Below are 20,396 nucleotides of genomic sequence, written 5' to 3'. Positions count from 1 at the left end.
CATACAGATCAACAAACCACATTACAAAGACAATATTCTCACTTACAGTATAGAAAGAAAATAAAAAATCTAAAAAGCAATTTGGGACTTCCTTCATTGAATCAAAATAATACAAAAGAACCTGCACAGCACTTTTAAGGTTTACTTTGTGGTTGCACCGACCAGAAAGTACGGGAAATGTTAACTATGACATCACACAAAACAACAAGTCGTCAAAAATGCAAATGAATAACGTAATTTCCAATTGTTATGGGTACGAAAACATTAAACTACATTAAAAATTACTTATGCGTGTAACTTTGTAGTCAAATAAGTCCAACAACGATAAATATTAACAACAGACTGATCGCGGTGCACTTGTCGATGTGACCTCATATTGTTAATTTTGTAGAGAGAGGCGGATCGATTATTTTTTTTAACTTGAGAAAATGCATTTAATAAATGAACGGATCATAGTCATATAACAAATATTATACCATTAAAGACTATCTACTATGCCTTGATTCGGCATATAGTTATTTTTTAGAGAATAAATCATCATTTAAAATTTTAATTAAAATAAGGGTATGCCGTTGTTATATTGAAATTTGTGTATGACCTCCACTCGGGAGAATTATCAACACATATCACGTGACCATCAATTCAGGGGACTACACTAAGTGTTTTACAAAGTAGCATTTACTGTACTGTTTCATATAATATCTTTTTATATCAGAATAAAATAACTTTACATAAATATTTTGTAATAATAGATGCATCGTTTTATGAACGTTTAAATTAAATCTGTTGATATTTTCATAGCAAGCCTGAACAGTGCTGCGTGGAAAAGCTCAGCCGATTTAGACCTAACAACAGGCAATAATTCATACCACTCGATGTAAATACAAGTTAACTCCTTTCAACCTGGCAGGTTGACAATGATTCAAAGTACCTGAGAAAACCCGGCAGATCATTATAATTATTATCAGTAATGCATTGTAGTACATGTATAAAAGTCTGGTCAGAGCCAAGCAAGCGTTAAGATGCAGTGTTGATTACATGTTTGTTATATTTAAAGGGGGGGGGGGGCTAAGCTCAAATGTCCCTCTGATATGAGAGGTAACTTCTGTAGAAAATAATATCACTCTGTTTGTGTAAACTTATTTAATTTCAAATATAGAAAAAGAAAATTTGAACGGATCGAACTGAACCCCAGGGCTCTTTTGAAGCACGGGGGTAAAAAGGTAAAGAAAACGTTTACAAAATATTACAAGAAATGTATCATAATGATAAATTATTAATGAGGCAATATATACATGACTATTCCTCCCCAACCCCCCAACATTTTAAATGTTTAAAATTGAATAAGGCTGTTCTTTTTAGAGGGAATAGATATGGGAAAACAAAATTTAGAAAAAAAACAATATCTCATTAGATTCAAGACAATATATCCCTATATTTATGTCATACCAATTACTGGAAGATTATTCACTTGACCCCTTTTTGTGTTATAACAAAATGCTCTGGTTTACATTTATAGGATTTCTTATACATATAGATCCATTTACTATTACCTTATCTGATAATTTAGAAACGGTGGCATTTTATCATGCTCTGTATGTAAAACATGTATGTACAACCTTTATTGGTCTATGATAAAGATATATTATACTTGCTGATTGAAGCAATTTTTGTTGCAAACCTATACAACAAAGTGCTATTATGAACTAAAATACAGGGCTTCAATATATTTTGGAATATGAATTGAAAATGTGTATAACTATATATTATTTTTATATTCATTTTAGAGTTTTAATTTTAAGCTGCGATAGTAATTTTTTTCTTTTTCTAATCACTTTTGAAAAATCTGCAGCGGTTTATCACTTCAACTTTGTTTACTATGAATTGATTTATATTGACTTTGATGAAAATCAATATGATTTTTTTTTTGAATATCTGGCAAAATTAATTACCAGAGGGATATTACACCTTAAACAACGATATGGTTTATACAATAATCGCATTTGAACATCGATATCTGGAATCATTCAAGCACATATAACTATCGAATACTTTTTTCAATAAAATAAACTTTGATGATGAGTACAATTTAAAAGCAGAAAGACAGTTGTGCGGTTAAATAAAATATTAGTCATAAAACTTTGTTGTATCCTGGTATTCCTTAGCGGCCGATGATGGTTACGTTTGTAACGGTGTTTGTATTTATCGATTTATCTAAATTCATAGAAAACAGCATATACACTGTACACAGGGTAAGTGCATTTAAAAACTTTCTTGGAGTAATACTATACTTTGAATATTTTTGAAGAGTTAACCAGTATAATTATTATATCATTTTAGGGTAAATGGAACAGAAGACTACTGTTTGGTTTTTCGTTGAATAGAACAACTAGGGAGTGCGAAAGTAAGGATTTTAGAATGCCAACCGTTAATAAATCATTTATTTTTTTCAAACACGATCCATATAATTATCCAATTAGATAGAAAGCTTTTGCTATAAGGTATACAAATATTTTATCTGTAAAAATAGAGCACATTAATGCATAAATTAAAACATAATTAATTTTGTTGGGTTTAAGGTACATGTAGCTCCCTACTCGTAAAATTCTCTGAGAAAAGTTGAAAAACCGAAATGATTCCGACTTAATAGACTTAAATATCATCAATTGTTTGAAAAAATATATATGTCATCACACTTTTTGAGATGCCAGATAAACATAAACTAAAGCATATTTTAGCATTAGAAAACAGTATTTTTTTTTTGTTAAAAGTAAAATCTTGAAGGCAGAAATTTGTTTTTCTTGTTTAATTTAAACGTCAACATTATCAGAAAACTAAAATTACAAAAACATTTGAAAATAAGAAAAACAAATAGCATTTAGACATACAACTGAGAGAAAAGTCAGAAAAAGAGTTATTTCCCCTTTGCATAGATAAGATATATAAGAGTTTGGAAATTTAGGATAAAATTAAATGCGAAAATATCTTGAACCTACCAATAATTCTAATTACATCCATGTGATAAAAGTTTTACAAAAAAGTGTGACATCACAGAACACTGGATCTACTTTAAAATAAACCCTGTAAGTATTATATTTTAGAATGTGACAATGGCTACTTTGGTAGCGATTGCTCCCAAAAATGCATCCATCCTACTTTTGGAGAAGACTGCCGATATATATGTCATTGCCTCGAAACTGACCGCCATTATTCTTTTGGATGCTTACATTTGACAGGATCAATTTCTTAAAAGCCAAGTATGTTCATTAAATTCTTATTTTTAAAAAGAATTAATTGTTATCCTGACTTAACAGTTCGTAAAGATTATATACTGTAAATTCCTTATTAAACACGAGGATTTAATATCCGCGTAAAATCGCGAGAAGCATCCTTCGCGATTTTAAAATCTCGCCATTATTTTCAGAGAGGTGAAAACTATAAGAAATAAGGAGAAAAGTTCAACGTTTGCGATTTTATATTCTCGCGATTTGATACAAACCAGCGGGATCATGGAATTACGTACTCGCGTAATATAAGGAATTTACAGTATTCTAAATTAATTTTGTTATCAATAGGTTCAACATAAATATATGCAGAAAGTTGACATATTTGGCGAGTTCTACAACCGCTTCGTTAGCGAATAAAACGTTTTTTCATCAGTACATTACTGAAGATTCATCAGTGAATTCACAAAAAATAAGCGATACTGAAGAGAAAATAATCCCCAGCAGCAATAACTTGCTGAAAATCGATATTTTTGTGGGCTTGTCTGAAGTTTGTGTCTTGTTTTGTTGTTGCTTGCAAATTTTTTCCGCCAGAAATTAGTTACAAGTCAATTTATAGAAAGTGAATGGCATGCACAATATCAATCGCTAAATATTGATGGAATTGGTACAGCTTTTCCTGTTGCACATGTACAACTTAATACAGATTATTCGCACTACCTATCCCCAGTGTTTAGTCGAAATGGGAATGATAATACCTGTGACTTGCAGGGGCACGATATAGGACATGGACTCAACGTCGTTTCAGAAGAACAAGCTTTCGGCAGACAAAGATTCATTCCCGACTCTTCGTATGCAGAAAATGAATAAAATGTTTTTCAAGGTGGTCGAGCAGATCATGTACATGTATATACCGAAATACCGGAAAACAGCGAAGAAAATTTAAATCCTGCAGTCGATTACGACCGTGAATCTAACATTTTAAACAACAACGTACGATATTACACACTATTTGTGTTTTGATATCATTTATCCTTATACTTAACTACATAAAAATAAAAATAAAAACATTCTTCCTTGTGAATTTTTGACAGCCCTAAGGGTCATAATTTTATCTTAAAATATCCACCGCTTAATGTAAGTAAAAAAAACAACACTGTTCAATTAATCATTCGGAACGACTCAAACTAATAAACAGATATACAACCCAGAAAGTAAACCCAGGGTTAAGTTTGGGTTTACTTTCTGTTAGGTTGGGTCTGATCGGTACTGTACACAAACAATGTACATGTACAGACACATGGAAAAGGATTTTCATGATTTTTGAACTTAGTTCTTATATTTTATTTTATTATTTTAATTATTTTTTCGTTTCTCATTTTATTTGGATAAGTATATCCCCTCACTTTAAAAATGATGCAATTCAGGCGCTATATATATCACTGAGTAAACATACCAATTGTTTATTGTTAATCTGTTGCCTTTTATCATATCTTCAAAATAACATTTAATAACATTTATATAGGAAATAGCAATTTTTGCAATTTTTCTAGCTCGGGTCACGTAAAACAAATGTAACTTTTTTAGTTGTCAGGGGAATTTAAACTAAAATAGCGGATTTTATGAAAGGAATTCCAATAATCCATTTTCAAGTAAATGAAATATTTTATTAACATTTTTAATATTTTGGTAAGAAAAGTTTTCTAGATAATTGTCAATGTGTCTTTTATGACATTTTAATTTAGTGTTTACGTTTATTTTATCGTTCCAATTGTTTGAACATGGGTAAGTTTGAAGGTCGTTGCCATGGAAACGAACTCATTTATATATTACTTAAATTTTCTTTTTCGTCAAAGGCGAATCCATTAGAGTCTGTTTAAACAGTCTTTTTCAATTATTCAGTTAGTTTCATGTCAGGTTCACATATCCTTAATATAATATGATCAATTAGCTATTAAATTTATGGGTTCCTTTAGACTTTCTTCGATGTTTATGCCATTTTTTTTTTCCAAATTCGTAAATTCGAAAGCACATTTTATGTGTTGTCTCAATAATTTCCGAAGAATCCTTGTAGACTATATAAAAACAAGCTTTTCGAGAGTATAACATAAGCAATGCATGTGGCCTACCGGGAGGCTACACCTTTGAAACAAACTTCTTTTTTATATGCTAAACAGGTTTGGATAATATTTGATTACAAATATCTTTTAAAAAGACAAACCTAATAAGCAATAACAAACGAGTCGTTTAAAATCCATTTTGTCATCATCTTCAGGTCCATGTGAGTATATTTGGGTAAGGAGAAGCACCGGAGTAGCACTTATTCGATCAGGAATATGAGATTCAACAGTTGATAACAGTTGATAAAAAGTACTGAGTCGATCTGCACGAAAAAGTCTCGTCTTTTTTCTCATCTTCATTTTCTGTAAAAGGTATCTAACTCGACCGTAAATAAGTGTTAATTTTTTTGTAAAAACTAATAAAACAAGAAAAACACTAATGCCCCTCCCTTGAAGACATCTGCAAATAAAATGAACGAAACTGCAAAAAGTTGAAATGTTCTAAGTCCAAGGGGCATAACTCCTCAACAAATCCTTGATTGTACTAAAAAATTGCTCGATCGTACCCAAAAACAAACTAGACCTATATATTATTATGTTAAACCTCTATACCAAGTCTCATTTCAATTTGTGCATCTTCTGCGAAGAAAATGAACGGAAACTACAGATAATTGAAAATTTTCTACGTCCAAGCTAAGGGGCATAACTCTGTCGAAAAGTGATCGATCGACCCAAAATCAAACTTGACCTAGATATTATTATGATAAACTTATACCAAGTTTCATTTCAATATGTGCATCCATTGCGGAGAAACGAACTGAAACTGTTGGTGGACAAAGTTGCATTACTCAACTCTCCCCTGTTGTATTTGTTATAATAAGCATGCATCCATGCACTTAAAGTTTAGGTTTTGAATGGTAAATGCCCGTTTTCTTGCGTGAGTACATGTAAAACAGAAATTCCATTGCTGATCAGAAAACTTTGATAAATGAATCTCTATGCCTATATTTAGTTTATCTTATTCAATTGATTAACTGATCGGTTTATGATACGAGATTAATTGTTATGTATTCCGAATTTCGTTTCTATTATTTTAAACGGTTTTTCTGATAACAGTTAGACAGTTTCACCCATTTTAACATATTATTTTATTTAAAGATATAATCATGTTTTTGTTCCAAAATTGCCACCGTGGGTTTTCTGAACTGAACATGCCACAGATATGTTGTTTTAAACTTGGAACTAAATCAAAATGATTATAACAAAGTTAAAATTAACGAAGAAGTCTAGTTTTGTTCAGACGTTTTAAACTTGGGGTAATTGTACATAAAAATAAGTGGCGAATAATACATCACAAAACCATCTTGGTTTATGTTTTTAGAAATGTGTTACATGTTATATGTCAAATCTAGTACAAGGCAAGATCGAAATGTGTCTTTTACACAATCCTATGATAGAACACGATATTCTATTTAAGTTGACAAGGTCGGGTATCGAAAGACAAGGCAGATTTAGATGAGCACACTAGTTAAAGTGCGACATTTTTGTGAATATCATTAGGGATGATTAGGGGTTGATTTACTCAATGCTGGAAATATACATGTACAAATACAATTACATAATACACCTATTTGCAAAACTTATTTTTTTAAATATAGTTTCGCAAAATATCTAGTTTCGTATGTTAATGTGTGTGGTAATGTATTTTATTTTTAAAGGAAAAGATTTATCATAAAATTGATTGTTTATCGGTTAAATTGTTTTATTAATTAGGGGTAATGAAGGATGGATTTTATAAATATTGCCCACAAGCGGGAATTTTTCAACCAGTTAATTCATAGCTTCTCTATCAAGTGTATTGAGATTGCGCACCACAATACTTATCTCCCAACACACTTGACTCCAGAATATAGAACTCCAAAGTTAATTTATTGAAACCTGTTACACCCCCTTTTTGCCGTACGGTTGACTCCTTAAACCAAACTTAATATAAGTTATACCTGAATGTGCTTTGCCATGATTGTACTATGCTGTTACTACCATTGATTACATGTACTAGTACATGTAGTCATAATAAATTAACCATTGTTATTTTTCAAGCCTAACAGGAAGAAGTTTGGAGATAGTGTGTGGATTTATCAGAAACTGAAGGAACATTTTTCACAAGCGCCTCATTGTGGCTTTTGAGTTAATGCCCTTTTTGTTTTAACACGGCAGGCGGTCCAAAGAACCATGTTGAAAAGCGTTATAAGGATGCTGCTCTAGCAACCAATGTCCCTTTCGAAACTTTTTTTTGGTTATCAGACAACCCTACCGTGTACAGATATGTCGTATAACCCATGGACAAAAATACCAGAGCGTCCTCTCGACTGCAATCAAATCTACTAGAGTTGATGGGAAGAAGTGTGGAACACTGTTCTACAGTAAACAGAACTGAAAGAGCATTTGTTACCAGCGCCTTATCGTGGCTTTCTAGCTGATGTCTTTTTCGTTTCAACAGGACAAACAATCTAAAGTGGCATAAGGATGTTTCTGAAGCAAACCAACATCCGCATGGAGGAGTTGGTATCCGAAAATAATTGTTTTTAGTTACCATATAGTAAACAGATATGGTTCCTTGTGGAACCCAAAGACAGAAATGCAAGTGCTTCCTCTCGACTGCGTTCACTATTACTGGAGTTGACTAGAATAATTTGGCGATTCTTGCAGATCCATGGGTGAAGAGCGAACGGCATGACTGGATAGAGGGATGGGACAAACCAGTGACAGAATTCTGAGTTCCAGATGTTCTAATTTCAACAAGAACCGATCACAGCCCTACTTCACAATGTTTATTTACTCTGGTGTCAATAAGAGTGTATCTTCAAATAATGTTTCTGCCATTTTTGGAAGATATCACCAGTTTATTCAGGGTCCACTTTAACAGCACAGTGCTCTTCTATGCTAAAAGAAGTTCTAATTTAAGTATGAAAATAGTCGTCCTTAAACCCTGTTCCATGCCAGAGTCACCCAAGTTTCATGATTTAGAAGAGTCAGCATGGAAACCAAAGCAGACCGTTTAGCACTGTGATCAGTGGATCAGGCACAAATAAAATTCAAGGAGACAAAGATTGAGCTTTTTTAGCTCACCGAGACGAAGTCAGGGGGAGCTTATGCTATACCTTCGGCGTCGGTGTCCGGACCTGGTTAAAGTTTGTGTTGCAGGTCCTGTATCTAAGCTATTACTTGTCTTATGTTCACCAAACTTGCATGGATGGTGCATCTGGACCTACTTATGGACTTGAAAGACTTGGATGCTGAATCTGAGTCCTAAATTTCAGATGCTGGAGGAGGTTAAGGTTGTTGAACCAGGTAAAAGTTTTTGTCGCCCTTTGATAGCAATATCTAAGTTACTGAAGTTCTGTACTTCACCAAACTTGCATGGATGGTGTGTCTTATGTACTGATGCACCAGCCAGGCTTGAGTGCTGAATCTGAGCTATAGGTTTCGGATGCTGGAGGAGGTTAAGGTTTTTGGACCAGGTTAAAGTTTTTGTTGCAGGTGCCCTTTGATAGAAATATCTAAGTTACTGCTGGTCCTTACTTCACCAAACTTGCATTGATGGTGTGTCTTATGATACTGATGCACCAGACAGGCTTGAATGCTGAATCTGAGCCATAGGTTTCGGATGCTGGAGGAGGTTAAGGTTTTTAGAGCTGGTTAAAGTTTTTGAAACAGGTGCCCTCTGATGATTATATCTTAGTTATTACTTGTCCTAACTACACCAGACTTCCATGGATGGTGCGTCTTATGATACTGATGCACCTGACGGGCTTGAATGCTGAGTCTGAGCCATAGGCTTCAGATGCTGGATATGGTTAAGTTTTTTGGAACAGGTCACATGTTTAATAGATAATAGTACTATTTCAAACTTGCATAGTTGAGTAAACTGTAATATGAATGATCACAGAGGAAGTTTCAGATGCAGAGCTTGATCTCCATTATCAAGGATGCTAAAAAATATATCTTTGTTATTACAGGTCCTAACTTCACCAAACTTGAATGGATGGTTTGTCTTATGATACAGATGCACCTGACAGGCTTGGATGTTGAATCTGAGCCATAGGTTGCGGATGCTGGAGCAGGTTAAGGTTTTAATTGCTAGTGCCCTCTGATGATGATACCTTAGTTATTACTAGTCTGAACTTCACCAAACTTGCATGGAGATGCGTCGTATGTATACTCATGCACCTGACAGACTTGAATTCTGAATCTGACCCATAGGTTTTGGATGCTGGATGAGGTTTATTTTTTTGGAACAGGTCACATGTTTTATAGATGATAGCTTGCATAGTTGATTTAATTATATTATAAATGAAACGCAGAGGTTGCTTCAGATGCAGAACCTGATCTCCATTATCAAGGATGCTAAAGAAATCTCCTACCTTACTTAAACCTGCTCGATAGATAGATGTGTGTGTTGATAAATTCAATAACATGATTCCTATGATATAGTATTGTATGGTATGAAACAATATTGGTTAATATGATACAATATAATATCATATGTAATATTATAAAAGTTACATGATACGATATGATATTGTATTAATTTTTTTGATATTTTATGTTATGATATTGTAACATGATAATGTTATGTATAGTATTGTATATAATGATACAATAGTGTATAATATTATATTGTATTATAAAATTATTATTTGATTACATGATACTACTACATAAGATATTGCAAAATTTAATATTGTATCCTATGATACAATATTGTATATTATATAATATTGTATCATATTATATTGTATGATATTATTTAAATTTCTGTACTATAGAATTATATCACATGAAATTGTATAATATGATACTGTAATATTATATAATATCGTATCATACGATATTGTATAACATGATATTGGTTTATAATATGATATATTATCACATCACATGAAATTGTATTGTATGATATTGTAAAATATATTATTGTATCATATGATACAATATGTATAATATAATGTTTTATTATATATTTTACTTTATTGCATAATATTGTTTCCTTTGATATGATGCAATGTTGAATCAGATTATATCGTATGATATGTTACAATATCATATAATGTTTCACAAATGATACAGTATCATACAATATCATACTATATTATACAATATAATATCATATGTTTCAATGTTATGATGGATTATGTAATGATATTGTAATATAATACTATAATGTTTTATATGTTATGATAGTACAAATACAATAACGTAAAATACAAAACAATGTCATATCATACGTTACAATATCATATCTCATCATTGTTTATAATGGTATTTTATTGTATTATATGATATATGTTGTAAATATGATTGGATGCAATATTTAATTTTATATTATTGTATTGATTAACATATGAACATATGATTATCATACAATTTTTTTAACAGATGATATATGATATTGTGTCAAAACAGAATCCATGAATATTAAAGATCATAAAGTATGATTTTCATTTAATATGATAAAGGTGGTATCATAAAGGTGAAGTCTCATAAGGGTGATGTCTCGTCTCGGTGAGCTTTGTAATCTGTGATTACCTATGTTTAGGAATTTGAGTTAGAAATATCCACAACAACTAATGTAGAGTAAAAAGAGCAGTGTTGGAGATAGCTACATCAGCTGACCAAGAACCTGTCAGAAAGAGGCTGTGCAAAGATAATGTAGCAGCTCTTATAACAAGAATCCTCTTAGTAGAATGCCTTTAGAGTCCCTAAGAGCTTTTCTAAAATCTTCTACCCCCCCCCCCCCTTCCCTTCCACGAAACATCAATGACTGCCATAACAGAATCTGTTTCTCCCTGTCTTAATGCTGTTTTGCCAATGTTGTCTGGTTGCCCCAGTCCCTTGCGAACTGGATACCCTGATGGTCCTTTGGATGCCCAGCTAGTTGTGTCAGCTACGTCAGCACCAGTGGCTGAGCTTCCCCTCCGAGTGTCATATGTATCCAAGCCAACCACGATCATCCCACTTCGCAGCACAGTTAAGGCTGTCAATAAATTCCGTTCAGACAAAAAGTACAGGAAATGTGCATTATGACATCACAATGTATTACAAACCTCCAAAGTACTTATTTCTTCAAAATTAACTTCTACTGATCTTTTAATTAAAAGCAACAAATGGTATAACTTACAATTTCGATGTCCGCTATGTCATACACACTGTAATATAAGCGAGAGTCTCGCTGTACTACAAAATATGACGTCATATGCTTCAAAATGACGCAATAAGTAAAATCAATGAAGGCAATCATGCATATTTTTAGCGAAGAAAAATAACTGTTGTAAATTTACAGAAAATTATAAATGAATATTTTGTTCAACATTATTATTAGTACAATGCTACCTTTATTAGTCTTATTTTCAATTTGTTAAAATTATGCATCGTATCATAATGCTGCCTCGGTTTTGTATAAAATATCCTCTATCTAATTCACTTATCCGATCATGAGTTTGCAACATTTTTTTTCAAAATCTATAATTTAACATCAAGTTATTTCAAATTCAGTTGTGAATTTTGACATGATTATGCCATTGCAACATTGAAATTTTTAAATGACCTCAAACCCACAAATACATCTGATTGTACCATGCGACTGTCATTTCACGTGACTTCTATGAACATAAAATATTGTACTGTTATATATATATATATATATATATATATATATATATATATATATATATATATATATATATATATATATATATATATATATCAGAAATATATTGCATTTAAGCGACTGTTATTAATTCTAAAAAGGACATGCACGTTGAACTAAAGTATTCGTGTTTTCATAACAAAAATTCGCCGATATTTTTATTGGCCGCCTTAACTGTACTGCGTTGCTATACTATCATTCAGAGGGGGCAAAGAAGTCAATTAAGCCATGGATGCATGGCATTGATGATATCAGCCAGAAAACAGTGTATTAGGTAGGATATGTCACACTGATCAGCGGGAAAGTTTTCAATGCCTGACCATCCAAAGAATTCTAGTACATGAGCAAAAACATGGAACTTTTGTAGTCTGAGTTCGCCGTCCTTTCCCTCAAGCTGTCCAAATAGGGTCAATCTCTTGGATTACTTTTAATTTCTTCATCTTGTCTGGATCGCTTGACTTGCTCCCCAGAAAGCTATTACTGACCAGCTAAAAAGAGGTTCTACTTGTACAAGATGGTGCATAGCGTGGCTAGGGGGAGGTGTCATTCATCTTCGAATTAGAAAGTTATAGAGCTCTTGGAGGCGGATTAGAGTTGACGAAGCAGGTGTTGAGATTCACTCTTTAATGAGATTTACAATTTTTTTCTGTTTTTACCTGACTACGTACATGAACAATTTGTGAAGTTAAATTAGTGATTGCATTGTAAATGAAAACTCGTGTATGTTTTGGTTGGTTCTGGAGAATTAACCAGCTAGGGTGGGCGACGTGAAGAGACCTAAGATAGGAATTATCATTATCACTTTATTATTTACACGTCGATTTTTTACTTTATTAATTAAGGGTTAGATAGATAAATCTTAACAAGGCCGAGGACAGTTCAAGTACACACGTTTTCGCGCAGCGTTTTATTTGTATTATGACGTCATCTTTTTGCTTGGTTGACGCAACGTTTTCTTACCCCGCCTAAATATAGCTTAATACATGTATTTCAAGACAGTAACCATTTTATAGCGAGCTCTAAGAATCAGTGTGCGCGGGAAAAAGAACGAGCTAAACCTACAGTTCATCAAACAAATTGTTTGGTCTACGTCCCATGATACTCTCTAATGTTTTCACCCGTGGTGCTATGCCAAAAATGGCCGACTTTCAACTCGTAATTTACGGTGACTTTAAGTTTGAAGACACGTTTTGAGTACCGCATATGCTTTGGCGATACTCAAAAGATTTGTTACATGCTTCCATACCTCCGTATTGAGTCGAGAAACGTAAACAAAGACGAACAAAGTCATGGATGACGTCAGAGTGCACTCGCGCTATATTTCCCGCGATTGTAGAGGTGGATCAAACATCTGTAATGAGTGTACTGGCTATTTCAGTATAGACTGCGATACCTGCCTCATTAACATATGATTTGTTTTTAATTTTTTTTAATATAGAGATTTTATGTATATATACTAGCAAGAGCCATACTTTACTGTCATTCCGATCTATTTTTAAGCTAATTGTGCATGCATGTACAGTAGGCAGGTAAGTATATGAGTAGGGAGGAAATAAACAATAGGACATTTTGAACTAAATAAAAAGGAATAAAATGAACGATTAAATAAACAGTTAAAAAAATTATATTGCATATAGTCAGGCCATCAAATTTAAAACTGGGAAATTACACACCAACAAACAGGAACCGCTCTCTCTCTCTCTCTCTCTCTCTCTCTCTCTCTCTCTCTCTCTCTCTCTCTCTCTCTCTCTCTCTGGGTAGGGGGTTGCGCTGTATGTATCATAACCATTAAAATTAGTACATTTGGCATACTTATTGTAGAGCAATACTCTCTCAATAATTCTTTGACGTTCGTTGATACCTAAATAAAACTATAAGTTGACAATGATGCAAGGTGTGTGTAATTCTTGCTGCGCTCACCAGAACGGTAGCACCGTAAAACATATTATTAATGACCTTAATATGTTATGTTATATATATATTTATTACCTAACTATGTCTGAATGTTTTAATAATACTATTAAGTTCACCATTTCCTCCTTTGTCAAATAAAAAATAGCCATTATCGGACAAATCTGGGAAATTGGGCATACAAAAAAACAACAACTTTGATAAGACCCCAGGAACCTGATTGAGTTGTTTGTGGTTCAATTCTCATGAATGGTTTCTCTATCGACTTAATTCTATTTTAGCACACGTCTACATTACTTCTTCACTTTGGGTAATTGTCGCTATATTCTTTAGTTACATAGTGCATGCGAGGAAACAATGCATGTTACTTATACCTACTGCACCTGTAAGTGGATTATGAAGCAAATTAGAAGTTTACATCCCACTGCCATTTCTCCCTATGTGTTGTGTTACATTTAGCTACAGTTTCGTATTTTGACTTTTCATTGATGGAGATGTTTTCGTAGTTAACGAACTTCGGTAAATATATGATTTATCTTTATTCATGCTTAATTTCACTGATTTAATTATTTCAGTATTTTTAAAAAATCTGCTACATGTAGCCCGTTTCTAAATGGAATTAACCAAAGAATATTATATAAACCATCCACCACAATTGTGTAAAATTTAAGTTCCTTTGCTTCCTACAAATTGTTTTTTGTTTTTCTTTTTGCCTAATTCAAAAATGTTGTTAAAATATACAATGACATGTCAAAAATAATAGATCATTTTCATAAATATTTTTTGTGTTTAAAACAAATTCACAAAATAGACTCGTGGCACACATGGACCAAGCCCGTTTTAGCATTAATTTACATGTAACCATAAATACAGAAAAGGGTCGAACTCTGACCCAGATAAAATCAAATAATTTTTATAACATTCGCAATATGCATGTAGTTTTCAGAAAAATGCTGTCCGAGATACACTTATGCCGGATTTCAAGTTGATGCAGAGATATACGTCATTATTCTTTCGAAGTCGCAAGTTTATTTTTACTCGGACATTTACCGGTCCAGGGCTCACGATGGGATTTTGCCTATGACAACAGTATCCCAACAAGTCGAGAAACATTTGGACTAATCTTTTAAATGCTCACACTTAAAGGGCTATTATCAAGATTTTTAATCTTTTCAGAAAAAAACCAATATATGTTCCTTATTATGTAAACATTAATGATTGGCCCTAAAAATGCGAAATTAGGGCCCAAATTAATTAACTAGACGATTCATTTCGAAGCTCCGACGATCGAAATCTCCAGTTAATTAGATAGGGTGTCACGTGGTGCCGTGACGTCATAGAAGCAATAGCTCTGACTGCTGATACTAGTGATAGATGTGACTTCGTAAACTTTACGTGATTTATTTCTTTGATTAAACATGGAAAACGAGTTTCATGACATTGACGACATTCCTTTGAGGGTAGAAATTCAGCCGTATATGTTCGAACCGCCAGCGAGAGCCGAACCTACGGAAAATTCGGAAGAGAACAGCGAAACAATTACTTCCAATGGCGATGATGAAAGTCGACTTTTAAACACAATATGGTCAGTTGTTATACTTAAAAAAGATAGATAGAGTCATTTTATTGGTTATTTATTGAGTTGATTTGTGCAGAATATATTCAATACTCAATTATGTGGTTACAAATTGGGGTATAATGTTATTTATTGGCGTAAAAAACCAAAGATATTTAGTTGTGGGGTTTCGAGGAATTTCGGCATTTATATCAGCTTAGAATTCATATGTTTTTAAATAAAAGCAAAAACTATTCAAAAGTATTTCAAGATGTATCTCCGTTGTCATTACATGTACATGGCATACCGATAATTTAGGCGGCTTTGCTTATATACACATAGGCCTACACGTACATGTTCATTTGTAAATATAACGTATAGATAAGTTTATTGACTTGTCACTTGTGCAATGCAAATTTGATTTCAGTTAATACTAATTTGTATGACAATTTTGAAGGTGTGAATGTGGACTCTGCGAGACAATGACCACTGTACCAGAATGCATCTGTTGTGCAGAAATTCCCCTCATAGATAAGATCAGAGCAAGTAGTCAAATTGACTGCATCACACAACACCAGACCTTCATTGACAACTGTCTGAATATCCGTGTGTTAGAAGTCAGCATGTACATGTACATCCAGTCTGAGGGTCCACTTGATGACAATGAGCCAATTAATGAGTAAGAGTTTCAGACATTCATTTATTTTCTGTTGTAAGATATTCATTTATTTTTTCAATTTTTATAACGAGATCAAACAAAACATCTACAAATGTGATGTACCAATACTGCATCAAAGTTATCACATCATTCACATATTTAACAAAAACAAAATGCTATTAACATCAGAATATGATGAATAATTCAATAACAACTGTCTCTTTCAGGGTTTATAGACACATTGCCTACAGACGCTTTGTTCTCTGGATCTGGCATCGCCTGGGAAGAGGAAACCGCAAAATTATCCCAGCCTGTGTTGTAACCAAAATCCGCAGTGTCTTTCCCTCTGAGCAGTACACTGGCTTTCGGTATCCCCGACCAACTTGATCACTGTCGTGCAAACCTGCTCCGTCGTGTTGCAACGAGTTGGTCTTTGTTATACGGCTCCCATTTTGAGGTCAACGATGGTGGTTGGTACCCCAGGAGTCTATCTGCATCCTGGCCTGCGGTCTGGTATGAAGGGAACTGCCTCCTCCGTTCAACAAGATTGATGCGCAAGATGTCGATGTATTCTACAATAACATAAGAATTACAGTGACTTGTTTAAAATTTCACATGTATACATAAGAACTGTTATAGTCTTTTGTGTAATGCATTTTAAAATAAGCATAGAATACACTTTAGTAATATGATATTTGTTTAATAAATAATAATTACCATAAGTGATGGGTGTCTTAATGGGTTTTGCAACAGGATGGTCACCTCTTTTGTCCTTTGGATAACAAATCTGCCACTTAGCAGCCCCAGCTCTGGTCATGGCTTGATGGCGATTTCCATTTTCATTAAAGTGAAGTGCTGCTACACACAACCTGAAATAAAATAGTTCGAGTAAGATATGTTGAATTTAATTGTTTTTCAGAGACACTTGATATAATAGTTTACTTGCTGAATAATCTTACCTAGCCATCATAGCTGGATAAAAGAAGTGGGTGTTCTTGGGAGCAAAACTATTTACCACACTGTGGTAAACTTCCAATCCATAGGTCTGATGTAGTGGTGACAGCTTTGGTATATCTCGCATCAGATAGTTACTATCGACAACATCACGGAACAGCTTATGAGCTCTAGAACCTGCGATAAATGAGATAAATAAGAAAAATATAAATTTTGAACTATTATCTGAAAAATACTGTATATACATTTATTTATCATCAGTATCTAAAATTACCTTCTTTGATCCATAACCTGTCCTCCTCCAACACTCCGTGCTCACAGTGTTCATGCTTGTTGGTGACATGTTCCGTAAGCGAAGATCACTTCTGCTCCTTCAAGTACCCATCTTCACCACAAGAAGCTGCAACCCAATAGCAATGGTTGACCGAGCTTTTAATCCAGGGGCGGATGTCTGCACAGTCCCTTTTCTTAGAAGCAGCCTCCAACTTCTTTGAAATACCTAGATAAAAATAAAATATTTAATAAATCTTTTAAATTATCACTTACAAATATTGTATCTTAGACTAGATATCTTATTTAATACCACATAACTTTTTTTGCACATTATTCATAGATAGATCTAAAACTGTACCTACCTTTAGCTACATGCCAAACATCAAAGTAATGGTGGTTGTCTGGATGTTCTGTGCGCATGAATTTTCTGACCATCCCGTGCCTGTCAGTAATGATGTTGTCTATTTTGGGGCCTGCATCTACAAGTTGCTGAATTCCCCTCTTCAGACCCTCCAACTCCATGTGTACAGAGCTTTTGACTTCATTACTCTAAAATTTGTGTAAAAAGTCTTATATTTTTGCTTTTGTTCATTGATATATTTACATGTAGGAAAAAGGTTTTGTTTTGGGTTTTTTTTACAATTTTTACAATTACTTACAAAAACTTTTCAATGAAGTAATAAAGTTTTAAATTAAAAGTTAAATCTAAAACATTTGAACATTCGAAAACATGAATATACCTGAACTAACTGAAAATCCAAAATGTTCCCCGTCTCCAAATCCATCAAAGTGTAGGATCCATATTTTGCTGAATAACCAGGGGAATCACATCTTGCATCACCACCTAATGTTAACCTTTGACCTTGGTATTCTTGAAGCAGGGTTTCCAAATGGTAATCCCATGTAAAGATACAAGATGGAATGACATATGCAGATTGGATCCTACTAAATGTTGAGGTTGACATCATCTGCAGTTTCAGGTGCTGGAACAGTCGAAGACACTTTGCGGCATTTGACTCACTGAACACAATGGCTCCAGCAACAAAAATGTTAGACCATGGCATCCCATTCAAACACTGTTGGCTCTCCCACTCACAAACATGTCCACAGGTGCATTGTGATCTTGTACCTACCATAGTTCCCCTTGTAAAGTTCAATGATGACATGCATGGACTGCCACAAATCCCACATTTCTCAAGAAGCTTGGCCAGACAGGACTCGGCAACCAGGAACTGCCGCTCTTCCTCTGGATGAACAGCAGTGCGTAGAGGGATCCCGTTTTCATAGACCTGATCTTCTTCATCGCTTTCTTCGTCCTCCTCTTCAAAGGGATCATAGTCTGAGTCAGCCTGGTCTTCATCTTCTTCAACATCACTCTGGGTATCCTCATCCAAGATGATTTGGTTAGCTTCCTGTTTGGGCTCTGCTAATGGGACCAATCAAGCAGCTTCCCTGAGTGACACTCCATCAAATAAACTTGAGCACTGCACACCCTTCGACACTGTTATACAGTTTTTATCTGTCATTGAAACCTGAATCCTTCGGGTTCTTTGAGGGACAGTTATGGAAGCCTGGCATTTCTTTGTAAGGGTGGTACATGTCTGACTGGAACTGACTGGGGGGTCTTCAGGTTCTGGAACTTCAACTGCAGTCTTAGGCTCAGAATTTGGTGGTGCTTCTCCATCATGATGGATAGTCACTGGTGTTGCATCATTTCCATTTCTCAATTCCACCTCCTGCAGTGCTTCATGTAAAAGCTACAAAATAAATATATATCATTTTAACTTTGTTTACAAAGTTTTCAGAATTCTAAAATTCCACAGTGTACATGTATGTAACATTATTTTTTAAAGGAGGTGGGCAACTTATATGACAATAAAACATGAAAGGATCTCGAAAAATATAATTTGTCAGACATCAATAACCTCTCTCTCTCGAGAGAGAGAGAGAGAGAGAAGAGAGAGAGAGAGAGAGTACTCTATATAATATTTATATTTTTATTTGTAATAATCATTTTATTGTCATTTGTATCATTTATAAAACAATTCCAGAATCGCGTTTGAGTTCCAGTTCGCTTGATAAATAGACGTGTATATGTAATAACAAGAGAAAATGGCCGACTTTAAAATGTCACCATTTGCCTGTTTGCTGAGTATAAGTAATCATACATTACGTTTTTAAATTGGATTTTTCAGAATGAATATGTTAATATACTTTTAAATTAAAAGATATAAAAGAGAGACTTACATAAGGCTTGTTGCGTTTAGCAAATGCTCCTCGAGTCTTTGGTGGTAGGACGAGAGGCGCAGCTTGTACACGAAGGGGCACGTCGGGAATTGCACCCCCTTTCAGTTTAATTCTGGCATTTACGTATCCAAGTCGCTCTAATACATTGGGGTCTCTTTCTAGTTGGTCCGTAGAAAAATGTTTGGAGCACAAACGACTATGGTTTTCTGGCACAAACTTATCTCGTCGACAGTATCTTTTCCTTCTCGCCGAATCTTTGGGGAAGCTGAAAAAGCTCACCCCACATCCTTTTTTATGCACACTAGCACAACCAAAGGCAGCACAGAAAGGCATGGGGGCTATTAATCCGATAACGGGTCAACTGTATAACGGCGTGTGGCTAATTATCTTATCTGATGATCTAATCACTGTCTGCAGTCTCCCCTCGCCTTCTCGCTGAATTGCTTCTATGACGTCACATGCAATGGCGCGTAGAAAGTTGCTTTTTGAATATGCATATCACGAAAGTCAAATTTTGAACGCTCCGTGTGTTTTAATTATGAATATTTCAACAGAGATTTTTGGTGGTATTTTATTTCCAGACAACGTTTTATCAAATTATCTTATTAAAATAAAATACAAAAATTGTTGATAATAGCCCTTTAACACACGCTACTTACATCCTCAAATTCCGATAAAATTCCTAAAATACTTTCCAACTGAACTTTTATTCTGCAGCGATATCAACTTCTGACAAGGCCGGCTATTGTGATAGCTACTGTTAAACTCAATTTCATTGGTTAATATTTCTGATGGTCCACTCAGA

The 20,396-nt window shown here is 34.0% G+C and overlaps 2 protein-coding genes and 1 pseudogene across 2 annotated transcripts; 1 reads left to right on the top strand and 2 right to left on the bottom strand.

The window, feature by feature from the left end:
• Nucleotides 1–15,102: 15,102 nt before the first annotated feature.
• Nucleotides 15,103–16,504, top strand: LOC128184776 (P2X purinoceptor 7-like). Its single transcript, XM_052854363.1, has 3 exons — nucleotides 15,103–15,489; nucleotides 15,917–16,138; nucleotides 16,345–16,504. Exons 1-3 carry the CDS (start codon nucleotides 15,323–15,325, stop codon nucleotides 16,502–16,504), a joined length of 549 nt encoding a protein of 182 aa, XP_052710323.1. The 5' UTR covers nucleotides 15,103–15,322.
• Nucleotides 16,505–19,820, bottom strand: LOC128184775 (uncharacterized; annotated as a pseudogene).
• Nucleotides 18,784–19,924, bottom strand: LOC128185308 (uncharacterized). Its single transcript, XM_052854936.1, has 2 exons — nucleotides 19,592–19,924; nucleotides 18,784–19,101 (listed from the first exon to the last, which is right to left on the bottom strand). Exons 1-2 carry the CDS (start codon nucleotides 19,922–19,924, stop codon nucleotides 18,784–18,786), a joined length of 651 nt encoding a protein of 216 aa, XP_052710896.1.
• Nucleotides 19,925–20,396: the final 472 nt, after the last annotated feature.

Source organism: Crassostrea angulata, chromosome 5, assembly GCF_025612915.1.
Source record: "Crassostrea angulata isolate pt1a10 chromosome 5, ASM2561291v2, whole genome shotgun sequence".
NCBI lineage: Eukaryota > Metazoa > Mollusca > Bivalvia > Ostreida > Ostreidae > Magallana > Magallana angulata.
Note: the sequence above shows the minus strand (reverse complement) of the source record. Positions and strands in the feature narration are given on the sequence as shown.

Bases quoted from the DNA above. Each gene is read 5' to 3' on its own strand.
- LOC128185308 (XM_052854936.1), bottom strand. From the start codon at position 19,924: ATGCCTTTCTGTGCTGCCTTTGGTTGTGCTAGTGTGCATAAAAAAGGA. The intron at 19,102-19,591 runs GTAAGTCTCTCT...TTTATTTTGTAG, and splicing joins CTAAACGCAACAAGCCTTAT to CTTTTACATGAAGCACTGCA.
- LOC128184776 (XM_052854363.1), top strand. From the start codon at position 15,323: ATGGAAAACGAGTTTCATGACATTGACGACATTCCTTTGAGGGTAGAA. The intron at 15,490-15,916 runs GTCAGTTGTTAT...ACAATTTTGAAG, and splicing joins CGACTTTTAAACACAATATG to GTGTGAATGTGGACTCTGCG. The intron at 16,139-16,344 runs GTAAGAGTTTCA...TGTCTCTTTCAG, and splicing joins GACAATGAGCCAATTAATGA to GGTTTATAGACACATTGCCT.